General features: G+C 44.2%; 2 protein-coding genes across 6 annotated transcripts in view; both read left to right on the top strand.

Moving 5' to 3' along the window:
• The window catches only part of STIM1 (stromal interaction molecule 1), a 185760-nt gene extending 167559 nt beyond the window's left edge, over positions 1 to 18201 (top strand). The window contains exons 7-13 of one of the 5 annotated variants that reach the window (XM_090264671.1): positions 608 to 785; positions 7496 to 7663; positions 8148 to 8248; positions 8525 to 8760; positions 9922 to 10014; positions 11763 to 12162; positions 16288 to 18201. In XM_090264671.1, coding sequence (XP_090120797.1) covers positions 608 to 785; positions 7496 to 7663; positions 8148 to 8248; positions 8525 to 8760; positions 9922 to 10014; positions 11763 to 12162; positions 16288 to 16804 — 1693 coding nt within the window. In that variant the 3' untranslated portion in view covers positions 16805 to 18201. Of the gene's footprint in view, positions 1 to 607; positions 786 to 7495; positions 7664 to 8147; positions 8249 to 8524; positions 8761 to 9921; positions 10015 to 11762; positions 12163 to 13939; positions 13977 to 16287 lie in introns of all 5 variants that reach the window. The other 4 variants (XM_090264688.1, XM_090264698.1, XM_090264682.1 and 1 more) reach the window with 4 other exon arrangements.
• Positions 18202 to 21291: 3090 nt separating this feature from the next.
• The window catches only part of RRM1 (ribonucleotide reductase catalytic subunit M1), a 39088-nt gene continuing 37545 nt past the window's right edge, over positions 21292 to 22834 (top strand). The window contains exon 1 of the mRNA XM_090264665.1: positions 21292 to 21535. Within this exon, the coding sequence (XP_090120791.1) occupies positions 21517 to 21535 (19 nt within the window). The 5' untranslated portion in view covers positions 21292 to 21516. The remainder of the gene's footprint in view (positions 21536 to 22834) is intronic.

The raw sequence follows: 22834 nt of genomic DNA, 5'->3' as shown, positions 1-22834 counted from the left end.
TCAATGGTTCCTTTGTCATATTCCTTAAGTATCTCCACTACCACCCCCTCATTTATAGCTCAGCTGTCAGGCTTTCTCTGGATCTTTGCTCTAGCTTGCAGGGTATTCTATTTATAGTGAACCTTTCAGACACCCTGGTATAAGGGGAATATCTATGGAATTTGAAGTCATACAAATTAGAATTGTAGTCTCGGTTCTACCAGCAGTTACTTCCCCTCTCAAAGCCTTCATATCTACACCTGCCCTAGGCTGATAATGATATAACACTATGTCATTATGTTCAGGGAGGACAAATGTGAAATATCTTGTAAACTAGTAGTTGTTATAATTTTAGTATGGCAAACACCTTAGAGGAAGGATTTACATACATGGGAACCTAGCTTCACAGCCTTTATTACTGGCAGCAAAATGGTGGCCAAGGTAAGAAGTACGGTAATGACTGTGGTTTGTGTTGGTGCTGAGCTAACACAGAGCCAGAGTCAGCATAATAGGGAGAATATGTGCTGAGTGCTGGAGCCCTTGTTTTCCTCTTCAATGCCATGACTCATGGCATGTTGGCTGGCACCCCATTGCTTGGCCTTCTCCAGCTCCCTGCATCGCCCCCCAGGCTGCAGAAGGCCCAGGAGGAGCACCGCACAGTGGAGGTGGAGAAGGTACATCTGGAGAAGAAGCTGCGTGATGAGATCAACCTTGCCAAACAGGAAGCCCAGCGACTGAAGGAGCTGCGGGAGGGTACTGAGAATGAGCGGAGCCGCCAAAAATATGCTGAGGAGGAGTTGGAGCAGGTAGGAACGTCGACAAATTCCTGGACATTCCGAGGGAGCAGGTAAAGAACAGGGGCCACAAGTCTGGTTGAAAAATTTTATGTGTGAGGACTTTGAAATACAGCTCAAAGAGCCCTGGCCAAATGGCTTAGTTGGTTGGAGTATCATCCTGTGTACCAAAAAGTTGTGGGTTCAATCCCTGGTCGTGTGCAGGAGGCAACCGATTGATGTTTCTCTTACACATCGATGTTTCTCTTTCTCTCCCTTCCTCTCTAAAATCAATAAACATATTCTTGGGTGAGGATTAAAAAAGAAAAAGAAATATTGCTCAAAGAATATCTTCAAGTTACTAAACTCTTACTACTAAGAACAGTGGAAAATTGCAAAAAATGGTCACTGTGATTTTCAAAGAAAAGTGGGTAACAGGTGTAAAGTTACTTTGTTCCTTTTTTACTGAGGTATTTACATAGATTAAAGTGTAGAGATTATAAGTATACAGTTGGCAAAGTTTTACATGTTCATATACCTGTGTAAGCACCATCCAGATAAAAATACAGAATCTTTTAAACACCCCAGAAGGCTCACTTTTGCCTCTCACTGACAACTGTAAATATTCCTTCCAAAAGGTAACTATGGTCATAATCTCTAAACCAGATTAGTTTCACCTGATGTAGTACTTCATATAAATGACCTTATATTGTATATATTCTTTTGTGTTTGGTTTCTTTCACTCAACATTGTGTCTGTAAGAGTCATCTGTTATTGCATAGTTTATATACCTAGTTTATTTCCATTGCTGTGTAATAATCTATTATATACTATAAATTATTTATCCATTCTCCTCTGATAGACATTTGAGTTGTTTGCAGTTTTTTGCCTTTTGTGAATAATGCTGCTGTGAAACTTGCACACGTCTCTTGGTGGGCTTAGCATTTACTTCTGTTGGAAATATGAAAGGGCATAAATATTTAGCTTTATTGCCAAACAGTTATACCAATCTATACTGCCACCAGCAATGTGTGAGAGTTCTAGCTGAGCTACAACTGGTATCTTGGTATTTTTGGACATTTTAATTTTACATATTCTAGTATGGGTGTAGTGGTATCTCATTGATTTTAATTTTCATTTTTCTAATGCTTAACAATATTGAACACCTTTTCTTAAATTTACTAACCATTTTATTTGGGACTCTCCAGCTTTATTCTTCTTCAAGATAGCCTTGGCTCTTCTGGGTTCTTTGCATTTCCATTTTAGCTTGTCATTCCACCCAATAAAAAGTCCTGCTGGAATTTTTATTATGTTGGAATTGAATGTATAGATTAATATGGGGGGAAATTGACATTTTAACTAAATGATTCTTCCAGTCCACGAGTGTTGTTTATCTCATCACTTTTTAGTTCTTTTAAAATTTTTCACAGCAACAGTTTGTAGTTTTCAGTGTACAAATCTGTCACTTAAAAAAATTTTTTTAAAACTTCCTCTTATTTTTCTAGCTTCTCAAGGTGGAAGATTAGGTCATTGATTTTAAACTTTTATTCTTTTCTAATATATGCATTTAGAGCTATAAATTTGCATCTCAGCACTGCTTTAGTTGCATTTACTAAGTTATGCTATTTCATGTTTTCATTATTATTCAGTTCAAAAGATTTTCTAGTTTTTATTGCAATTTCTTTTTGGCCCATGGTTATTTAGAAGTATGTTGCTTCATTTTCAAACATGGGGACTTTTCGGGTTATCTTTCTCATTGATTTCTAGTTTAATTTCACTGTAGTCAGAATATGCGTTTTATCGTTTCAGTCCTTTCAAACATATTGAAGACTTGGTTTATGTAAACAGACTAAACAATACAATTGAAAGGCAAAGAATGTCAGACTGGACAAAAAACAAAACCCACCTATATGCTGTTCATAAGAGACACACTTTAAATATAAGGATACAAAAAGGTTAAAAGCAAAAAGAGGAGATAAGATACATTATACAAACACCAAGCAAAATAAAGCAGAGGTAGTTATATTAATGTCAGACAGAAGGAGATTTTAGCACAAGAAGTATTACTAGAGACAAAAATGGACATTTCTTAATGATAAGTTTGTGAATTCAACAGTAATATATAATAATCTTTAATTTGGATACACCTACTTAAAATATATAAAGCAAAAGTTGAAAAAAACTTGAAGGATGATAGACAAATTCATAATCAAAATTAGATTTTAACACACCTCTTTCAATAATAAGCAGCCAAAGACATCAGTAAAGATATAAAATATTTAAACATGTGTAATCAATTTGACCTCATTAACAACATCAAGAGCATTTTACCTAATAATTACAGAATGCACATTTTCTTTAGTGTTCACAATTGTTTCTGCTCCATTCTCTCTGCTCCTTCTGGGAACCCAATATTAATTAACCTTTTAACTATATTCCATGTGTCTCTTAGGCTCAATTCTGTTCTTTTTTCTCTCTCTGTGCTTTTGTTTGGTTATTTTCTGTTGACCTATCTTTTGAGTTCTCTAATCCTGTTTTCTCTGATTCCAGTCAGTGGAATCTGCCTCTCAGATAATGTATTTTTTCAGCTCTAGAATGTCCATTTTACTCTTTGATAGATTCTGATCCCCTCCAAAATTTCCATGTTTTCACCTATTATGTTTATCTTTCCCTATATTTTCTTTAACATTTCAATCATGCTGATTTTAAAGTCTGGATCTGGTAACTCTAACATCTGAATCATTTATAGGACTGCTTCATCTTGATACTTTCCTGCCTCATCTCATGTCTAGTAATTTATTTTTATTAAATGCTGGACAGTGTATACAAAATAATAGAAGATCCCAATGATTTTATTCTGCATCAGAGATAGGGTTTCCTCTTTGTTTTGTTAGGTGTGTAGGGTGAGGACCTAATCATCTCAAACCAGTCAGAGGTTGAGCTATGTTGGAACTGGGTTGTAGTTTTAATAAGACTTGGTCTAGTGCTCATTTGTCACAGTTTTTCAGGCAAGTCTCTTCCTGATATTTTTATTGAGAGCTGGTGGATTTCTTTCTCTCAGCCCTGAAAGACTATGAGAGATTCATTTCTGCCACTTGGAAGTTTTGAATTTAGCTCTTAGCCTCCTGTTCCTTGTAGTTTCAAAATTTTAATTTGTCTTGAGAAGACTCTGTGTTTGAGGCAAGTCCCCTCCTTCTTGCAATATTTTATCTCCTAAGTATTATGAAAGTATGGGAGATTTTGTTACAGTCTTTGGCCTAGTTACCTATTCTCCTGCACAGCTCCAGGATTCAGTAAATGCCCAACAAAGAAAACTGGTTTTATGTTGGGAACCCCTCAGTTTCCAGTTTGTTATACCAGTACTGTACTGTCAACAAAAGCTAGGCCAGTTTCTGTGTGTCTCAGTGGAGTCCTTCTGCCTGGCCAGACCCAATTCTCAGCCCTCACCTGGAATCATCAAATGCCTTCAGGGAAAAAAAATGGATGGCAATTGTCAACTCCCTTTAGGAAGACTCTTCCCTCTCTGGATTTTTAGTTCATCAAGTTTAGTGGCTCTCAAATCCTTTGGCCCTTATTTAGGACCTCAAAGCATATTTTCATGGGGGCAGTATGTTGCTATTTACCCTGTTATAAATTAGAACTGGAAAATATTTAAAATATTTAAAAGTATTTTTAAAAATATTAATTTAAAAGAAGTATTAAGTCTCTTACATACTACCACAAATACTGTATTTTTATGAAAAAAAAAGATAATTTCTAAAGTAGAAAAAAAGTAGAGATAATGAGAAGTGATTAAAAAATAATTTTGCAAATATTTAAAATGTCTGGCTTTATATACTGCTGGGTTCTTTTTTTTTAAATCCTCACCTGAGGCATGCTTATTGATTTTAGAGAGAGGGGAAAGGAGGGAGAGAGTGAGGGAAGAGAAACATCTATGTGAGAGAAAAACATCAATTAGTTCCCTCTCCTACACGCCCCAACCGGGGACTAAACCTGCAACCCAGGCCTGTGCCCTGGCCGGGAATCAAACTGTGACCTTTAGGTTTATGGGACGATGCTCCAAACAACTGAGCCACACTGGCTGGGGTGTGCTGGATTCTTATATTAGTGTCTATATTTCATCTGTAGCCTCTGGAGAACTCCACAGTTCAGTGTGAGTGGAGAGTGAAAAAGGTAAATAATGTTTTAGTATTATTATAAAAATAATTTGACCTTAAAGATGCCCTGAAAAGGTCTTGGGGACACTCAAGAATCCCTGGATCAGAGTTTGAGAACTACTGACCTAGTCTTTATTGCTTCTACAGCTCTATGTCTTTGAAAATTTTTCATAATTATAATAATTTGCATTGCAAAATTTTCATAACTTACACAGCTTTTTCAGATGTTGTATTGGATCAGAATTATTCTTTTGCCATGACCTACTGCATTCTATATGGAAGTAGAAGTCAGGCAATAATACTTTAAACTAAGCACATAGACATCAGTGGTTGTTAACTTTGCTGCATATTAGAATCACTTGGAGAACATTAAAAATTGATGCTCAAGCCAACACCCTGGATCAATGTAATCAGAATTGGGGTACAGTCCAGGTATCAGCATTTTTAAAGTTCCCAAGATGATTCTAGTGTGTGACAAGGTTGAGAACCATAAGCATAGAATAAAAAAATAGGACTGGTGAACTTGGACTTGTCCCAGCCCTTATCTGTTGTCTTCTTCTCCTTCAGGCATTTGTTACTTGTATGTGCAAGATGTATCTGCCTCTGTCTGTTTTTCCCCCTTCTCCCCATTCCCCATTCCCTATTTTCTAATTATTTCTCCCATTAAACAGTTTTTGAGCCTGTTAGGTCAGCCTTTTTGTGTGCTTCCACAACTATCACACTTACCTCTATTTGCTCTTTTTTCTCTTCTCTCTCCATCCTCCCTTTCTTCACTTATCCTATTCTTTAAACTTTTTAATTTAGAACTTGATCATATACTTTGACTTGGTGCTATTAGACTCTCAGGTATCTGTTCTTCATTTTAAATATACAAAGGCAGGAGTGGACCTGCCTTATCGCAGGATGTGGAGAGGAACTTAGGCTTACTGTGGGATACTTACCCCATTGGCTGAATTTGGGCACGAGATGGTTTTCTACTGACCAGCTGAAGGTCAGTGTGTAGATGGGGGAGTTGTGGATCACTTATACTAGTAATCTGAGTGAGATTGCAAGGCATCCAGTGTAGGTACTATCTGTGTGTACTTTCAGACCTTTCTCACTTGAGTACTTTGTGACTGCTTCATTGTATGATGCTGCGAAGAGGTCATTGAGGAGATTTATGCTTACACATTGGTCCTTTCATGTCTTGGCCTCCGTTGGCAATGCCTGTTAGGTGTAGCATGCTTCTTGTCTTCTCAACTATAGAGAGTGCCCTTCGAAGCCTATCTGCTCTGCTCTGTGGGTGTCTCATAGACAAAGTCTCTGAGCTGGAGAAGACTTTGGAGATCATTCAGGTCAATTCCTTTCTGGAATAGCAATCACTTTTAAGGTTCTATGACATACATGAGCTCTTCACATTACCTCTCATGATGGAGAGCTCACTCTCTCTTGAGATGAAGAAAGTCTTTCATTACACTGAATTGAGGTTTGCTATAGGAAGCAGAGTCACACAACCAGTTGAATGACCAGGGACTGGAAACAGATTTTTGGATTCCTAATCAAGTGGTCCCCCCTGTGTCCCCACCCTCCACTGTGATGTCTTGAGGTCCAAGTATAGACTCCAGGTCTTGGAAAGAAGATGATTCTACTGAGCTGAACATTGTGCCTCAAGAGAGCAGGGAAGATTGCTGAGATTGTGAGAAAAGAATGATCTAGTCTGGCAGCAGAAAAATCTCAATTTGAGTTCTGGCTGATACTACAGTAGTCCCCCTTACCCCTGAGGTTTTGCTTTCTACAGTTTTAGTTATCTGCTGTCAACAGCAATCCAAATATGTTAAATGGAAAATTCCAGAAGTAAACAATTGCACACCGTTCTGAGTAGACTGGTGAAATCTTGCAGTCTAGCTCCATTCTGCCTGGGACATGAATCATCACTTTGTTCAGTGTATCTACACTGTATATGCTACCTGCCAGATAGTCACATAGTAACCATGTTGGTTTTCAGATCTGTTCTGGTATCACAGTACTTGTGTTCAAGTAACTTTTATTTTACTTATTAATGGCCCCCAAGTGCAAGAGTAGTGATTCTGACTAATTGATATGCCAAAGAGAAGCTGTAAAGTATATGTATGTACAGGTATGCCTTGAAGATGTTGTCGGTTTGGTTCCAGACCACCGCAATAAAATGAGTATGGCAATAAAGCCAGTTGTAATCTTTGTTAGTAGAGTGTCTTGTCTTCATTTTGTAAAATACAGAATATCTGTGAAGCACAATAAAGTGCAATAAAATAAAGTATGCCCATACAGGAAAATCACAGTATATATAGGGTTTGGCACTACCCATGGTTTGAGGCATCTCTTGGGGGGCTTGGAACTTACTCCCTGGGGATTACTGTGCTTTCTGTGTGACCTTGAGTAGGTTACCGTCTCTGAGCTTGCTTCCTTATGTATAAAATACAGAGAATAATCCTTGCCTTTTCTCCCTCTTGGGAGAGTTATAAAGCTCACATAAAAGAGCAGATAACTCTGAATTCTGAAGTATGATATAGAAGCATTGGAGAGGGCCATGGTTGTAGTAAATGGACTCACATCCTCTTGGCTGCACAGGTTCGAGAGGCCTTGAGAAAAGCAGAGAAGGAGCTGGAATCACACAGCTCATGGTATGCTCCGGAGGCCCTTCAGAAGTGGCTGCAGCTGACACATGAGGTGGAGGTGCAGTACTACAACATCAAGAAGCAAAATGCCGAGAAACAGCTGCTGGTGGCCAAGGAGGGGGTGAGACGTGCCCACCTGCGGCCCTTTTCTCTCCTTGCCTCCCTCCCTTTCACCTGTCCTTCTTCCTCCTCTCTACCTCTCTTCATCCTTCCTGTTGAACAAAGACATATCCTGGTGCTGGGCACTGTTTCTTTTCCTAATTTACAGCTCCTGATAATGGCCTCAGGCTTCTGGAGCAGGGAATGAGGGTGTGTGGGGTTCTTTCACCTGCCTTCTGGAAAAGATGCAGCAGGTGGGAAAACTCTGCCAGCCCTGTACTGTCATGGGGCCAAAATCCTCCTGGTGCTAGAGTATTGCCAGGGGATCCCTTTGCTTCTCTTGATTCCTCTATTTTCTTTCTTCCCCTACTCTTTTTCCTCTTTTTGCCTTCCTTTTCCCTTTCCCATCTTCCTTTTCCTTCTCTACCTTAGCCATAGAAAGGCATTCCTCATTTTTCCAACTTCTAGTCCCTCCTCTTTTTAATCTGAGGCCCTCACCTTTGCAGGCTGAGAAGATAAAAAAGAAGAGAAACACTCTCTTTGGCACCTTCCATGTGGCCCACAGCTCTTCCTTGGATGATGTGGATCACAAAATCCTAACAGCTAAGTAAGTAGCCCCTGTCGTCAAGCTCTGGTGATGTCCATCCCATCCTGAGTTCGAGGGTGTACAGGGCTTCCGGTCCCAGTAGTACTGTCACTGGTAGCAGAACAGCTCTGGTATCCTGCCCCAGCCCTTATCCAGCTCCCACCTTGCTCTTAAGTTTATGATTTAATTGTCTTTCTTATTTCTTACACTTATCCCCTCAAGTTGTTGCTAAAAGGCCTAGCTCCTCGTGAGGCTCATACTCAACCCAGCCTGCCCTTCTCTTTCATCTGTCTTCAGGCAAGCTCTGAGTGAGGTGACAGCAGCACTGCGGGAGCGCCTGCACCGCTGGCAGCAGATTGAGATCCTCTGTGGCTTCCAGATTGTCAATAACCCTGGCATCCACTCATTGGTGGCTGCCCTCAACATAGACCCCAGCTGGATGGGCAGTACACGCCCCAACCCTGCCCACTTCATCATGACTGACGATGTGGATGACATGGATGAGGAGATTGTGTCACCCTTATCCATGCAGTGTAGGTGACCTCTTGGGTGGGGATGAGGGAAGGAGCCTTTGATACACACACAGGTTGAGAGGTCATTGGCCACTACTGTGCTTAAACAGCCCATGGAGCAGATACCAAGGAAGATAGTTCAACTCATGACCTTGGTTAATAAAGTACAATTTGTATCAGGATATCCTTTATAGTTGTCCTTTCAGTGGTTTTTCCTTGCTTTATCCTCTTTCTGCCCTTCTGGTTCTATTGTATTAAGTGTGTCTCCCTTCACTCTGTGTTTTTTAAATCCCTTTATTTACCACTCCTCCCCTATCTACCTTTATAAAAATAATCTCCTTAGCGGTTCATGATCTAAAAATGGCATTTATTTTAACTCATTTGATTGATTTTATTGCTTTTGTTTTTACTTTATATTCTTAATTGCTAAAGTAGATGAATGATGTTTCTGGCTTTTTGTGTGAGATCCCAGGAAGCAATAGTCCCTTAAGGTGATAGAGCCCTATATTCTCCAAGCCAGAAACACATTCTTGTCCAGGAGGGGTCTCCTGCACAAGCATGTCTGGCTTTCCACCTGAACTCTTGGACCTCCCCACCCTCCGTCCTGGGTCTCTCCTTTTCCTTTCTCCCCTGTGAGTGATAAGAGCTGAGTGGAGTAGGGTTGAAAGAGACAACATTCTATGGGAATTCTTCAGTGAGTGAAGAAACTTATCCCTTACTGACTTAGTTGAGGTTTTCTCTGGATCAGAGGCTAATTTAGATAAATAGAATAGAGCCTTATGGAAAAGCTGTTTTACTGGGCCTGTATCTCATGGGTGCAGAAGGATGGCAAAAAGCTGGGGCTGGGTTAGGTAAGGGCTCACTTTCAGAAATCCAGATTCTTTAATCAGGCTGGATTCCAACTCCAGACAGGATTTATTTGTAAATTTCTTCAGTGATACTTTGTCCCTGACCAAGTCTCTTTTCTCCCTGGTCTGGTATCTTCTTCGGCTTTTTCCTCAAAAGCAACAAGGTTAGGCTCACTGGCAGGCAGAGCTTGATCCCGGGTTGGGAGGGCCCTTCGTTAGCTCGGAGCTACTCTCCCCTCACTCCCTGGCCCTTCCCTTTTCCCACTGGTGGGCAAGCTGAAGCCCTCTGTAAATCAGATTCTCTTCTCCTTTTGGCCTGGCTGTTGGACCCTAGATGCTGCCTGGCTGATGGGGCGTAGGTTCAGTGACCGCTCTCTCTGCTCAGCATCCGCCGGCTCGGATGATCAGTCCCTCTGGAAATACCCGGGTTTGAGGAGCCCCTTTGGGGCTTTTGTTTTTCCAATTTTTTTGGAACTAAACCAACACTCCTATCCCCACAGGCCCCTTCTCCTGCCTGCTTCACTCCCCTGCTTGCTCCCTCAATTCCTTAAGCACTGTCCCTACTAACTGCAAGGAGAGGTTCGGGGGTGAGAAGACTCAGCCTGCTCAGATGACCGCTGGAGAGGGAACACCCATGGTGATGGAAAGCTTAGGCTTCTCCTTTTAGCCCAGCTAGACAGATGTCCTGGTGGCCCTTTTGCCAGCTGGGCTGGGATGGAAAGAGGGAAGGAAAGATCCTCTCCCTCTTTTCTCTTTCTCATGTTTCTCCCTTTTCCTCTCTGTTTCCCCCTTCTTTCTCCTTCCCTATTCCATGCTTCCTTTTCCTCTTCCACTCCACTTTCATTCCTTGAAAGCCACCAGGCATAAGAAGCCCTGCCTCCCCAGCTCTCCATCACCATGGAATTGTGCTCTCTCCCTGGTGTCCCTTCCAAGGCTTTTGCCACTCATGTAAACTGGCCTTGCTCCCATTTTTAGGAAAGAAGGCAGGGAAGAGGAGAAAAAAAAAAGATGTGAATTCTGTTTTCACTTGGGTCTGGGAGTGAACTCAAGGGGAGTGCTCTAGCACATTCCTGAGTGACCTTGTACCCATATAACCAATTCACTGGGCATGGTGGCCATCATCTTTCAAGAGCCTGATTGGCAGCATTGGTGACCTTGTACCCATATAACCAATTCACTGGGCATGGTGGCCATCATCTTTCAAGAGCCTGATTGGCAGCATTGATCCAAGAGCTGGTTCTTTGTTATTTACATGCTTATTAGAGGAAATTTGAGAAATAAAGAGTAAGTATGAGCACAAAAAGGCATCCATAGTCCCACCATATTTGAGTACCTTTTCTTTCAGTCTTTTTGTGAAATTTTAAAATAATTTTTATGTGGTCAAGATGATAACCACTACCATTTATTGAGTGCCATGAGGACTGTATCAGGTACTTTGAGTACATTATCTTGAAACCTTAAGATAACCTTGCAGGACTTTATAAATTAGGCACTAAAATAGGGATGTCAGTTGCTCAAAGTCACAGCTAGAAGTGGAAAGGCCTGGTTTCAAACTCTAGTCTTTTACATTCCATAGCTCAAGGTATATTTCTTCTACATAAAATTTTGTGTCTTTGTTTTCCCTGAGCATTTTAATAGGCATTTTTCTGTGTTTAAGTTTTTTTGCAAACAACATTTTTATTAGGTATATAGTCTTCCAGCATCTGGATATGCTATCATTTTCCCATTGTTCCACCTGTTTGCTTTCATGCAATTAATAACGATGTGGTGAACATGTTTGTATACAAACCTTGTCTAAACTATGAATTACTTCCTGAGGTTTACTTTCTAAAAAGGCTGATTCTTAGCACTCTCCCGAACCTTGCCCCAAACCCCTATCCTACCTTGTCCTGCTTGTGTCCTCCTACTAATTGCCTTGTCATATCCCTTAATAGTAATGTTGGTGCAAGGTCTCCTTCCATTGGAATTGCCACTAAAACTGACCTGGGCACTTCACTTTCAACGTCCCCTTTTAGGACCCCTGGTGGGAGGTTTTGGGGAAGAGGTGCCCCATTCTTCAGATTGGTCACTAGAAGCCCAGAGTCTCCAGCAAGCATTTCTCCATGGGCAAACCCGCTTGCCTGCCAGCCCAGAGTAAGCTCATCCTTCCTCACACTGTCTTCACTCTTCTTGCAGCCCCAAGCCTGCAGAGCAGTGTCCGACAGCGCCTGACGGAGCCACAGCATGGCCTGGGATCTCAGAGGTTGGTAGAGGGTGAGGCTGGCCACTTCTTGACAAGCCGGGCATCTCTGCGGCGAATGCGCAGCCTTTCATCTGGACAGTCTTTCAGTTCTGAAGGCCACGGGACCAGCTCTCCATCTGCCTCTGCTTCTTCTTCCTGCTCCTCTACCACCACCACTACCACCACCACCACCACCGCCACCACCACATCCTCCTCCTCTTCCATCACCACCATCCATGTCCACCCTGTTTATTACCACCAAAGCACTTCCTACTTCCTCCAGATGGAGCCCTACCCTGACTCACCCACTTCTGACAACACTGCTGTGATGCCTGGGCATTCAGAGAGCTTGGGGTATCAGCTGTCTTTCTTCCCTTCCTTCCCTTTCTGCTGCCTTTACCTTGGCTTCTGCCTGCTGGCTGCTGCTTGATTAGCTGTGGGGGTGTGTGCAGTGGGGCATCTTCTCCTTGTCCTGTCCTTTCCTGGCCTAACTCCACACACCTTTCTTCCCTTCTGTACTGGGGATTTTCTGACTCTAACCCCCTCTCTCATGGTCCCATAGCACTTTTGCCTAAACTATTGCAGTGCAGTCCTCACTTCCTTTACTTCTTCAACAAAGATTTATTCATACCTACTCTATGCCAGGCTCTGCTGGGCATGACGATTCATAGATGATAAGATACAATCCCAGCCATCAAGAATTACAGTCTGACCTGGGAGAGGTACATAAATAATTATGGAACAATTTGCTAAGTGCTATGGGGATGTGGAGGAGGGTGACTAATAGTGTGTACTTGGCTGGAACACTTCACAAAAGAGATGGCAGTTGTGCTAACATCCTGTGTACACTATAAGGAGAAAATGTATTCTAGGCTGAGGTAACATTACATGCAGACACATGGAGATTCAAGAGACTGATATTTGTGGTTAGAACATTGGATATGTGTTGGTGGTAAGGGGTAACAAATGAGGCTAGAATAATGAAGGGCTCTGAATGGTTAGGGGCTTTGACCGTTACCCTTCAGGAGATGGAGAACTGCAAAAGACTTTCTTCAAGGAAGTTAAATGGACCAATTTGCATTTTAGAAATAACACATTAGTGGTTTATATAAAGGGAAGGAGGAGACAACAGGAATTTGGGAATCATTGTAGGAGGCTGCTAGGGGAGGTAACAAGGTCTTGGGATGGAAAGGACAGGATTAATTTGGTAACTGGATGTGAGGAGGGAAGGAGAGGAAGAGTCTGTGATGACACCTGGGTTTCCAGCTTGGATGACTGTATGGATGTACCCTTCATGGAATTAGGGAACAGAAGAGGGTAAACACATTTAGGGGTTTTGGACAAGGAAAGTTTATAGGTGGGGCAGCCATTAAAATAGTCACTTTCAGAGTAGGAAGTTAAGGCTCTGAAAGGTTAAGTAGTTTTCCCAGGTCCTACAGCTAATTAGGAGCAGAACACAGACTAGAAATAGACTAGAACTTCGTTTTCCATTCTGGGATACTCTGTTAGATATTTTTGTCCTTCCACAAGGTCTCAATAAGTGAACTGTATAATTGGTGGAAGGCTTTCTCCTACAACTTGATCTAGCAACTATAGGGACTTGCCCTGCTAAGTCAGGATGATAGGCTAGGGTCAGAGATAGTAGCTTTGACCTTGTCTGGAATAAGTTTAAGGGACTCTCACTCTCTCTTCTGTGGAAGAACCTCTCATTTCTGAAGTTGTGACCATGGCCCAGTCCTGGCCTCTGGGCTGTAGCCTGCTTACCCTGTTGCTTCATTTTGGTTCTGCCTCATTGGATACCAGTCTCTCTATCTCTGCCCCTTCAACCTCTGGATAGTTATCCTTGAGGACTGTTCCTTTTCTTTCACAAAGGAACTGCCTTTACTAGCATTCTCTCTCAGCAGAGCTGCTCATCTCCATTTTCATCCTCATTTTCATCCAAAAGCCTAGCCAGGGAGACTGCCCCTCCCAAAACAGATGGAGAGGACTGAGTTGGTTTGGGGGCACTAGGAGATGCTATGAATCTCATGCTCCAAGGCCCAAGCTGAGGCCAGTGGGGAGGTTGGGTGGGGAGGTACCTGCATCCACCTGGCCTGTTCACTACTTAATTTTCTTTTGCACCATGCACCAGAGGATCATCTCTAAAGGCAAACAGGCTCTCTAGTAAGGTTAGTAGCTTGGGATGGGAGCCCAAAGCAGCCCAGCCTTTGGGGAGGGACACCCCTGGCCTGAATTGTGTCAAAGACTCAGGGAGGGAAGGTGAGCTTGTCTCCATGGACCTTGTCCCTCCTACATCTACCCAGGCTTCCTCCCAAGTTATTTTATTGCTTTGGGAGTCCCAGCTCTTAGTTGATGAGGAAGGTATAGAAAGATGGGAAACATGACCAAATGGGGCTATGGACCTGGAGGAGAGAGTCTGGGAATGCCCCAACCTTTAGACCTCTCTTCCTTGGCATTAGAAAGGTAGGCTCCTGAGATCCTTACCTCCTCAGCCTAGAGGGCCCCTTTTCCAGTGTAATTGCTTCTCAGAACTTCCTTGGCACCATGCTCGGTAGTAGTTCATATGTGTGTGGAAAGGCAGGATATGGAGAGTGTCATCTTAGGGCTTAGAGAAACAAGGGCACATATAGATAGAAGCAAGGACAGCATCAAATATTATGAAACCAAATATTGGTAAACACTAGAGTATTTGTAGAATGGGTATTGGAACTGGAATTGTTTTCTGCTATCCCCTGTCTCTAGGAAGGTACTGACTTATGAGGTGGCTGCTTAGTTAATTGTTTGCTACTGAGAATTAAACCTACAGGGTGGGGGAAAAGTAGGTTTACAGTATGGAGACTAGTACAATAATTAATAAATAATATTACAAGAATAAACTCAGTGTTTCACATACTAACAGCTATAAACCTACTTTTGCCTACTCCTATATAATAGCTGTGAACCAACCTTCCACTTCTGCCAAATTTAGGGGCCTAGAGCCCTTCCTAATTTTTGATCCACAAGTCTCCTTTCCAGGTCCTGTGGTGCTCTCCTCTCCCACTCCAGACACTTTCCCTTTGGCTTCCTGACTTGGATGTTCAAGCATTTTCCTAGCCCTCTCCTCTGCCTCTACTGTGGGTTCTCAGGCCTCTGGGAAAGCAGAAGGAAGGTTAAGGGATGGGCAGGGGACTCCTCCACCATATGTACCTTTTGTTCTGTAGAGGCAGGAGGGGTGGCATCCAGAATGATTCGTAGCCTTCTTAGGAATTGCTAGCTCCTAAAAGGGGTCTCAGCTTTCTGGACTAGCCTCTGTTATGTGCATGTCCAGTGTGCAGTGCCACGCCCCATAACTCAGCCTTGCAAAGAAGCCTCTTGTGACTGGCCCACATATGGGTCTTTCAGCTTTGGCCTCATCCTCTTTATTCTAAGTGCTTTGCCAGCATATTTGATCCTCCAGTCTTGGAAAATAACTGAATTGGCATTATCTTCATTTTGCCTGAATTGAGGACCTGAAAGGTTAGATGACTTGTCCAAACCTCAGGCAGGGATGGAAATTGAATCAAACCTTATAATTTCTAGTGTGCAGCTCTTCTGAGCCAGGGCTCCTTAAAAGCCAACATCCTGTCTTTCTGCACCTCCCTCCATTCTCCCTGTCAGCAGAGCTTTAAAAAGACCCCACCCTTCCTGCTGCTAACCAACATTGAACTTTTTAAACACTTGTCTTGACCCCCTTTGAAACCTGTGAGAGGGCTGGAAGAGGCTGCATCCTGGCCCTTTGGGGTGGGTGAGAGACTGTTTGCAAGGCTGTTCTAACCATCTCCTCCCCAGCCTGGGTCAGGCCCACTTATTGCATGTGTCCTGTTTTTTAGGGCCTGGCCCAAACTGGATGTCTCTCAGGGTGTGACAGGAGTTAAGTGGGGGAGGAAGGCATGAAAAATGGTGACTCAGAGCAAGATGTGGATTCTGTGCTAGCTTAGGGTTGAGTCCTAAGAAATCTAGCCAGCTATGGGAAAGCAGTGACATTATTGAAGAGGATACCTGTGGGATTGAAGCCTATGGCTGCTGGTTTAGAGCCAGGCCATTCATTAGGGGCATTAGAAAGCCCTTTGCCCAACAAATGATGGTATGATGACATTTTCTTTTTGCTTCTTGTCTGTCTCTTCTTTCCCCATCACTCTATCCTTTCTTTTTCTCCCCTTGGTCCTGCTTCTGCTGTTGGTTTTCTTCTTCCCCATTTTATTGTCTTCTCCCTGTCTTTTCTCCAATTATCTCCATTCCCTGTTCATGCCTCCTCTCATTCTGTACTTATGACCTACTCACCTTCTGTTTCTCATTCTTCTCTTTCTCACATGCCTGTTCATCTACTTAACTCCTTCCCCTTTCTTTACTCCCCATTTTCATACCCTTTCTTGTCTTTTCATGTTGTCTGTCTCTCTTCAACTTACCCCCTGCCCTCTGTCCTGTATGTGTTCCTTTCTTCCTCTCTGTCTTGTCTTTCAGGGATTTGACCCATTCCGATTCGGAGTCCTCCCTCCACATGAGTGACCGCCAACGTATGGCCCCCAAGCCTCCTCAGATGGTCCGTGCTGCAGATGAGGCTCTCAATGCCATGACTTCCAACGGCAGCCACCGGCTGATTGAGGGGGTCCACCCAGGATCTGTGGTGGAGAAACTGCCTGACAGCCCTGCCCTGGCCAAGAAGGCACTACTGGCGCTGAACCATGGGCTGGACAAGACCCACAGCCTGATGGAGCTGAGCCCCTCAGCCCCACCTGGTGGCTCTCCACCTCTGGATTCTTCCCATTCTCACAGCCCCAGTTCCCCAGACCCAGACACGCCATCTCCAGCTGGGGACAGCCGAGCCCTACAGGCCAGCCGAAATACACGCATTCCCCACCTGGCTGGCAAGAAGGCCATGGCTGAGGAGGATAATAGCTCCATTGGTGAGGAGGCAGACTCCAGCCCAGGCCGGAAGAAGTTTCCCCTCAAAATCTTTAAGAAGCCTCTTAAGAAGTAGGCAGGATGTGGGTGGCAGTGGCAGGACAGCTTGTCCTTCCTTGGTCTTCTGCCTCCCCTTCTCTGCCTTCCAAGATACCTGGCCCCTAGAGTGGGACGTGGGAGGGGTTGGCCCAGGGGCCTGGGCATTGTAGATATCTGCCCCCCTCTTCTTTGGGTCCTTCAACGTTATTTATTAACTGACCACCATGGCCTGCCTGCCCTGCCTCCCTCCCAATCATGGGCTGCTGCTATCTCTCCCTCTCCACTTCAGTGCATGTCTTAGTTGCTGTCCCCTCAGCTACCAGTTCCCCCTCTGAGGTCCAGCTTCTGTCTCTGCTGTCCCAGTTTTGAGGTTTGGTTTCTTGTTTTTCTCTGTCTCCTGCTTTCAGGTTTCTCCCTGCCACCACTCCCCAAGTTCCCCTAGCAGCTAGGTGGGAAGATAGGAGGAGTAACTTCTGACACTGTGCCCCGGATCTATTCCACCCCACTTACGATAGTTCTGTTTGCCCCAAACTGGGTCCTAAGGCCTAATATTTGAGGTTTGTTTTTTGGGAGTGTGGTGGACCAGAGGAACCCTCAGCCTGGAGCTCACTTAGGCCTCCGGGGAGTGAAACCAGTTCCCAGAGAACAAGCCACTAGAGTTTTGAATAGAGGCCAGGCTAAGGGATAGTTTGGGAAATAACTTCTCTTAGTTGGAGGATGAGTAGATGCCAGAGTTGGGGGTCCACAAGGCAGTCACCTTTTGTCTCTGCTCACGCACACCTGCCTCTCTTATCCTTGCTCACCCACACTGCAGGAGGGTTTGTCTATAAGAGGTGCTGCCCAAATGCTCCCCAAGCATCGGTAACTCTGGTGCTCAGGACAATCGGCTCCCCAGGCCATGGAAGCCTCAGCCATGATACAGGGCTCTAATGGGGCCCTGGAGCTGTTGGGCAGGATGTTGTTGCATTTGAACCAAAAAGACAGTTTAAAATAGAAAAAAAAAAATCTCCTGAATTTCCAAAGTGCCTGCACCATATACTCCCCTTGTCAGACCCCATTTTCGTGTTACTGCATACCCTGGGCTAGAGGCTCAAAAAGGACACAGCTGATTTAGGGAAGGGGGTGGTTAAGGAAGAAGGTGTAGGTGAAGGTGGCTATGTGACCACTTCCCCCCACCCTTCCCACCCTCTAGACAACTCTCTCCCTTACCTGTTTTTGCTATGGCTGTAAAGGTATTTTCCCCTCTGTCCCAGTCCCTGACATGCCTTTACTCAGGGATCCTATTTTGGATCTGGGGTGGGGGCACCTGGGGTTGGTTTTAGGAGGGGGCTAGGCTGCAGACTGCCTTGTACCCCTTGGACACCCTCACGTGGGTTTTTCTGTGTTATTTCATAAGACTCTTTGAAGTCCAATAAAGCATGTAGGAGATTTTAACCTCTGCTGGCTTTGACTCCCATTGTGTTCTCTGTGCTCTTTGTGGCACAGCAGACAGGATGAAGAGACTACTTCTGTTCTGCCAAGGTAAAATGAAACTAATACACATACCCAAAAGCTCTTTGGGTAGAGCTACCAGATGAAATACAGGATGCCGACTTAAATTTGAGTTTTAGATAAACAATAATGTTTTTAGTATAAATTATGTCCCATGTAATATTTGGGACACATTCATTTTTATTTGCTAAAATCTGGCAATCCTATCTGTGGGCCATCTTGACCCTACCTATCCTATAGCTTCACCTCTGACCAATGACTTTCAGAATTACTTCACAGGTCCACAAACAAGTGTTGGTGAGGATGTCGAGAAAAGGGAACCATTATACTCTGTCGGTGGTGTTACAGAACCCCTGGGGTGCTCCAATTGAAAACAAACCCATGGGCTCTTTAGTTAGGGGCCCGATTGCCCGCCGCCAAAATTATAACTCAATACCAGAGTTTGGTGAAAAGAAAAAGAATTGTTTATTTAACAGTTATATAGATTTAGTTATTTGCGGATTTCTGTTGTTAAGTCTTATAACACCCACAAACACATATCCTTGCCTCCCCCCCTACCAAACCAGGCTAGTTTTAGGAAAGTTAGAGAAACCATTTCCCTACTTTCCAAACACAGTTCAGCTTTACCAGCAGCTGCCAATCACTCATTTCTGATTGGGGAGGTCCTTTCTGTGCTGTGGTGCCCTCCAGCTCTCAATGCAGAACCGCCTGGATTCTCAGCCTCCTTGTAAACTGCCTTCTTCCTGCAAACTGCATGGATCTCCTCTCCTCAAAACAGCATGGCGAGAGCCTCTTAAAGCAGCCTGGAGACCCCTTCACCAAGCCGCATGGAGGGAGCACACGAGAGAGCGAGAGCCGCAGAGCGAGCGCTAAAATGTCCGCAGCTGCTTATATATCCCTGACTGCGTCCTCTGATGCAGTGGGCGTTGCAAACAGTTCTGACCATTCACAGAACCTCACGTAGGCTCTGCGTGCTTTTTCCATACCATCCCTTGGTTCAAGACTCCTCCCACCCACCTGAGGCTTTGGATGCATTAAAGCCATTTCGCATAAAAAAGACACTAGCCACCAGTCTCAGGCGTGTGGAGGCATTCTGAAAAGATGCTTCCTTCTCCCCATCCCCCAGCCGCAAACTCTGGGGACTTTTGGACTCCCCTGTTTCTGTAACAGTGGGAATGCAGATTGGTGCAGCCACTGTGGAAAACAGTATGGAGGGTCCTCAAAAAAATCAAAAATGGGCCCTGGCTGCTGTGGCTCAGTGGATTGAGTGCCAGCCTGTGAACCAAAGGTTGTCGGTTCAATTCCTAGTCAGGGCACACGACTGGGTTGCAGGCCAGGTCCCCAGCTGGGGGCGTGCAACAGGCAACCACACTTCGCTGTTTCTCTCCCTCTCTTCCTCCCGTCCCCTCTCTCTAAAAATAATAAAATCTTTAAACAAAAAATAAATAAAAAATGTAACTCCCTTATGACCCAGCGATTCCACATCTGAAGAAACCCAAAACATTAATTCAAAAAATACATGCATCCCTATATTCATTGAAGTGTTATTTACAATAGCCATGATATGGAAGCAATCCAAGTGTCCATCATTAGACAAATGGATAAAAAAGTAGTGGTACACATATACAATGGAATATTATTCAGTCATTAAAAAAATGAAATCTTAAAATTTGTAACAGCATGGATACACATAGAGAATATTATGCTAAGTGAAAGAAGTCAGTCATAGGCAAATACCATATGATTTCTCTTATGTGTGGACTCTATAAAGAACAATATAAACAAGCAAACAAAACATAAACACTCATTGATACAGAGAACAGGCTGATAGTTGCCAGAAGGGAAGGGGGTTGGGGGCACTGGATGCAGCAAGTAGTACAAATTGGTATTTACAAAATAGTCATGGGAATATGAAATATGGCATAGAAAGTATAGTCAATAATATTGTATTAACTATATATGCTGCCAGGAAATGTCAGGGGCAACACTTTGTAAAATATATGATTGTCTAACCACTATGCTGTACACTTGAAACTAATACAAAATAATGTTGAAAATAAAATGTAATTGCAAGATAAAAAAAAATAGTATTTCCACATGAAAAAAATTACAGGGAGACTGGCATCTGGAGAATACATGCTGCCAAAGAATTAATCTTGCCAAGTTAAGGCTTCTCTCTTTAAGACTATAAATAAAAATTTTTTTCCCTAAAAACAAAAATAAAGTTTTAGGGAGGGAATGCCACATGAAGTTTCATATAAATGTTTGTGTAGCCCAAATCACAAGCTTCTACATCAACTTTGTATATTATATCTCATCTCTTATTTCCTACATTCAGTTTCTATTCTATCTCCACAAGGCGTTCTTGCCACCATCCACTGGCGAACTCTCAAAGCAAATAGGTCTTGGTCCTGCCCTTCTCAGAACTCTTCGAGGGCTCCCATTTCTGTCAGGACAAAATCCAAACGCTCTTGGCCTAGCAAGGCTTTCCCACAAGTGCTAGGTTTTTTTCTGTTTCAAGAGCCCTGGGAATCCCGGCTGCTTCCGGCTCTGGATCCCAGGCTACAAGCCCACATCAGACGGCAGTCTCGTGTTATAAAGGCACAGTAGTCATGACAAGAAAAAGTATTTGGGGCGATTGGTTTTGAGTTGTTATCTGCACAATATTTGAACCGTCTTACCCTGAGGCGCTGCCGAGAAGGGAGGGGCCAGGGCTGGTTGGCTCTGCGCGCTAGGTGCTGCCCCAGGCTCGGCTCTGGCTTTGTCCACACCCAACATGGCGGCGAGAGATAGCGTTCCCTCTAGGCGAGTCCACCTAATGCGAGGGGTGCAGTCAACTGGGCCATGCCTATACTTAAAATGGAGACCGGAGAGTAGGCTTCCCGCCGGGCATACCCACACCCACTGCTGGGTGGGAGAAGCGCAGTTTTCTGGGAACCGCCTATGTTCGTCTTGGCAGTTAAAACGGACTTTCTGCTTTGCGAGTACCGCCCACCGGCCGGAGCACCGGCAGCGTCGATAACGTCAGTCGAGCTACGTCGCGTCGCTTTTTCGTCGCCGGTGGCGGGAGTAGGAAGGTGGTTCGGCTTGTCGCGGCTTTTCTCTGCGAGGGGAGCGTGCTCTGTGGTCCAGCTCAACTCCCTGCATCTGAGCAGGCTCTAGAGTTCGACCTTGGCACTCCACCAACCTTTAGATCCTGCCGGCGCCTCAGCGCTGCAGACGCTTTTCTAATCCGTGCCGCCTCTGCCACTAGCTGAGATGCATGTGATCAAGCGAGGTGAGAGGCCAGGAAGGGGACGGTCGGGTATGGGGGAGCCGGTAAGGGGACGCAGCTGCCGCCGCGGGAGCAGTTAGCTGCGCCCGCCCGCCTCCGCCGCTTCCCGCCCTGCCCGCTGCGGCTTCCCGCCTTGTCAGCCTGCTTGGCCTGCAGGCTTCCCTCTGTTTCCCTCCCCCCACCTCCCTCGCTGATCTTCCGTCTGCGCCCCCTTAACTTTGTCATCCTGCGGCATTTCAAAAGAGTAACCCCATTCACCTTTACCGAGTAGTTCCTGTGTGCATTCGGCACTTTCTATGCAGCATTTTTTTCCCTCACCACGAGCTCCTGAGGTAGGATTCTCAGCTCCACATCACAGATGAAGAAACTGAAGCGCAGAGAGAGGTTCGGTGACTGACTGGTGACAAAGTTGACCTTTCGTGTAGGGTGAGGTAGGGGTGTGTCTCAGAGACGCAGACATCTCCCTGGAGATTGTCCTGTACCGTAAACTATACTGTATACTATAGGATGCGTGTTGCCATTTGTTCCAGGAGTAGTCAGCCCCAGAGGAGTTTGGGACAGTGACTATGTATCCTTCCCCGTGATGGGAAGCGATACTCAATCAGATTAGGGGTAGGGGGGAAAATATCTGACTAGACGGGGATCTGGGAGAGCCGGGGACTTGTATTCTTCCTGAACAGTTATTTTCCATTAGCCTTGTTGAGTAACTTGTTTGTGCCAGCCTTTTGCTTGGCTCTATGAAATTCGGAGAGGCAGGGAAAGGGCTTAATCAGGTTGGGGAAAACAAGAGCAAAACGTTACTTTTAACAGGGAAGCATATGAGGCAGGTAGGAACAAGTTTTGAGGTGAATCAACTTGCCTATGTTAAAGCAATAAAGTCATTGCACAATTGTAGGCACTTAGTAAATACTAGCTGGATGACTGGATGTTTGTTTTATCCACTGGGCTCAGTTTAAAAAATAGGGCTTTATGCCCACACTGGACCTGCCATGAATAAATGCTCATAGAATGAATGGGGATAATTATTTTTAAATATAGGGTATGATGAGTGCTGTGGGTAGGCAGATAGTTGATTTGGTTGTGGCCAGGTGGTTTAACTATAGTCAAGAGATGTGGACAGTGGTGGCCCTTCATTGTGTCTTTACTTTCTTGAGAACATTTTCTGAATTTCCCTAGTCTCCCTTTTTAGCCGATGAGACCAAAGACCAAAATACATAGTGTACTTTTATTGGTTCATTCCTGTAATTCAGAGATATGTATCAAGTTTTGTAGGCCTGTAGAGAAAGGTGTGGAAGGATGAGG

Source organism: Furipterus horrens, unplaced genomic scaffold (genome assembly GCF_987537825.1).
Source record: "Furipterus horrens unplaced genomic scaffold, mFurHor1.1.pri manual_scaffold_2, whole genome shotgun sequence".
Classification (NCBI taxonomy): Eukaryota; Metazoa; Chordata; class Mammalia; order Chiroptera; family Furipteridae; genus Furipterus; species Furipterus horrens.
This window is presented reverse-complemented; position numbering and strand designations above follow the sequence as displayed.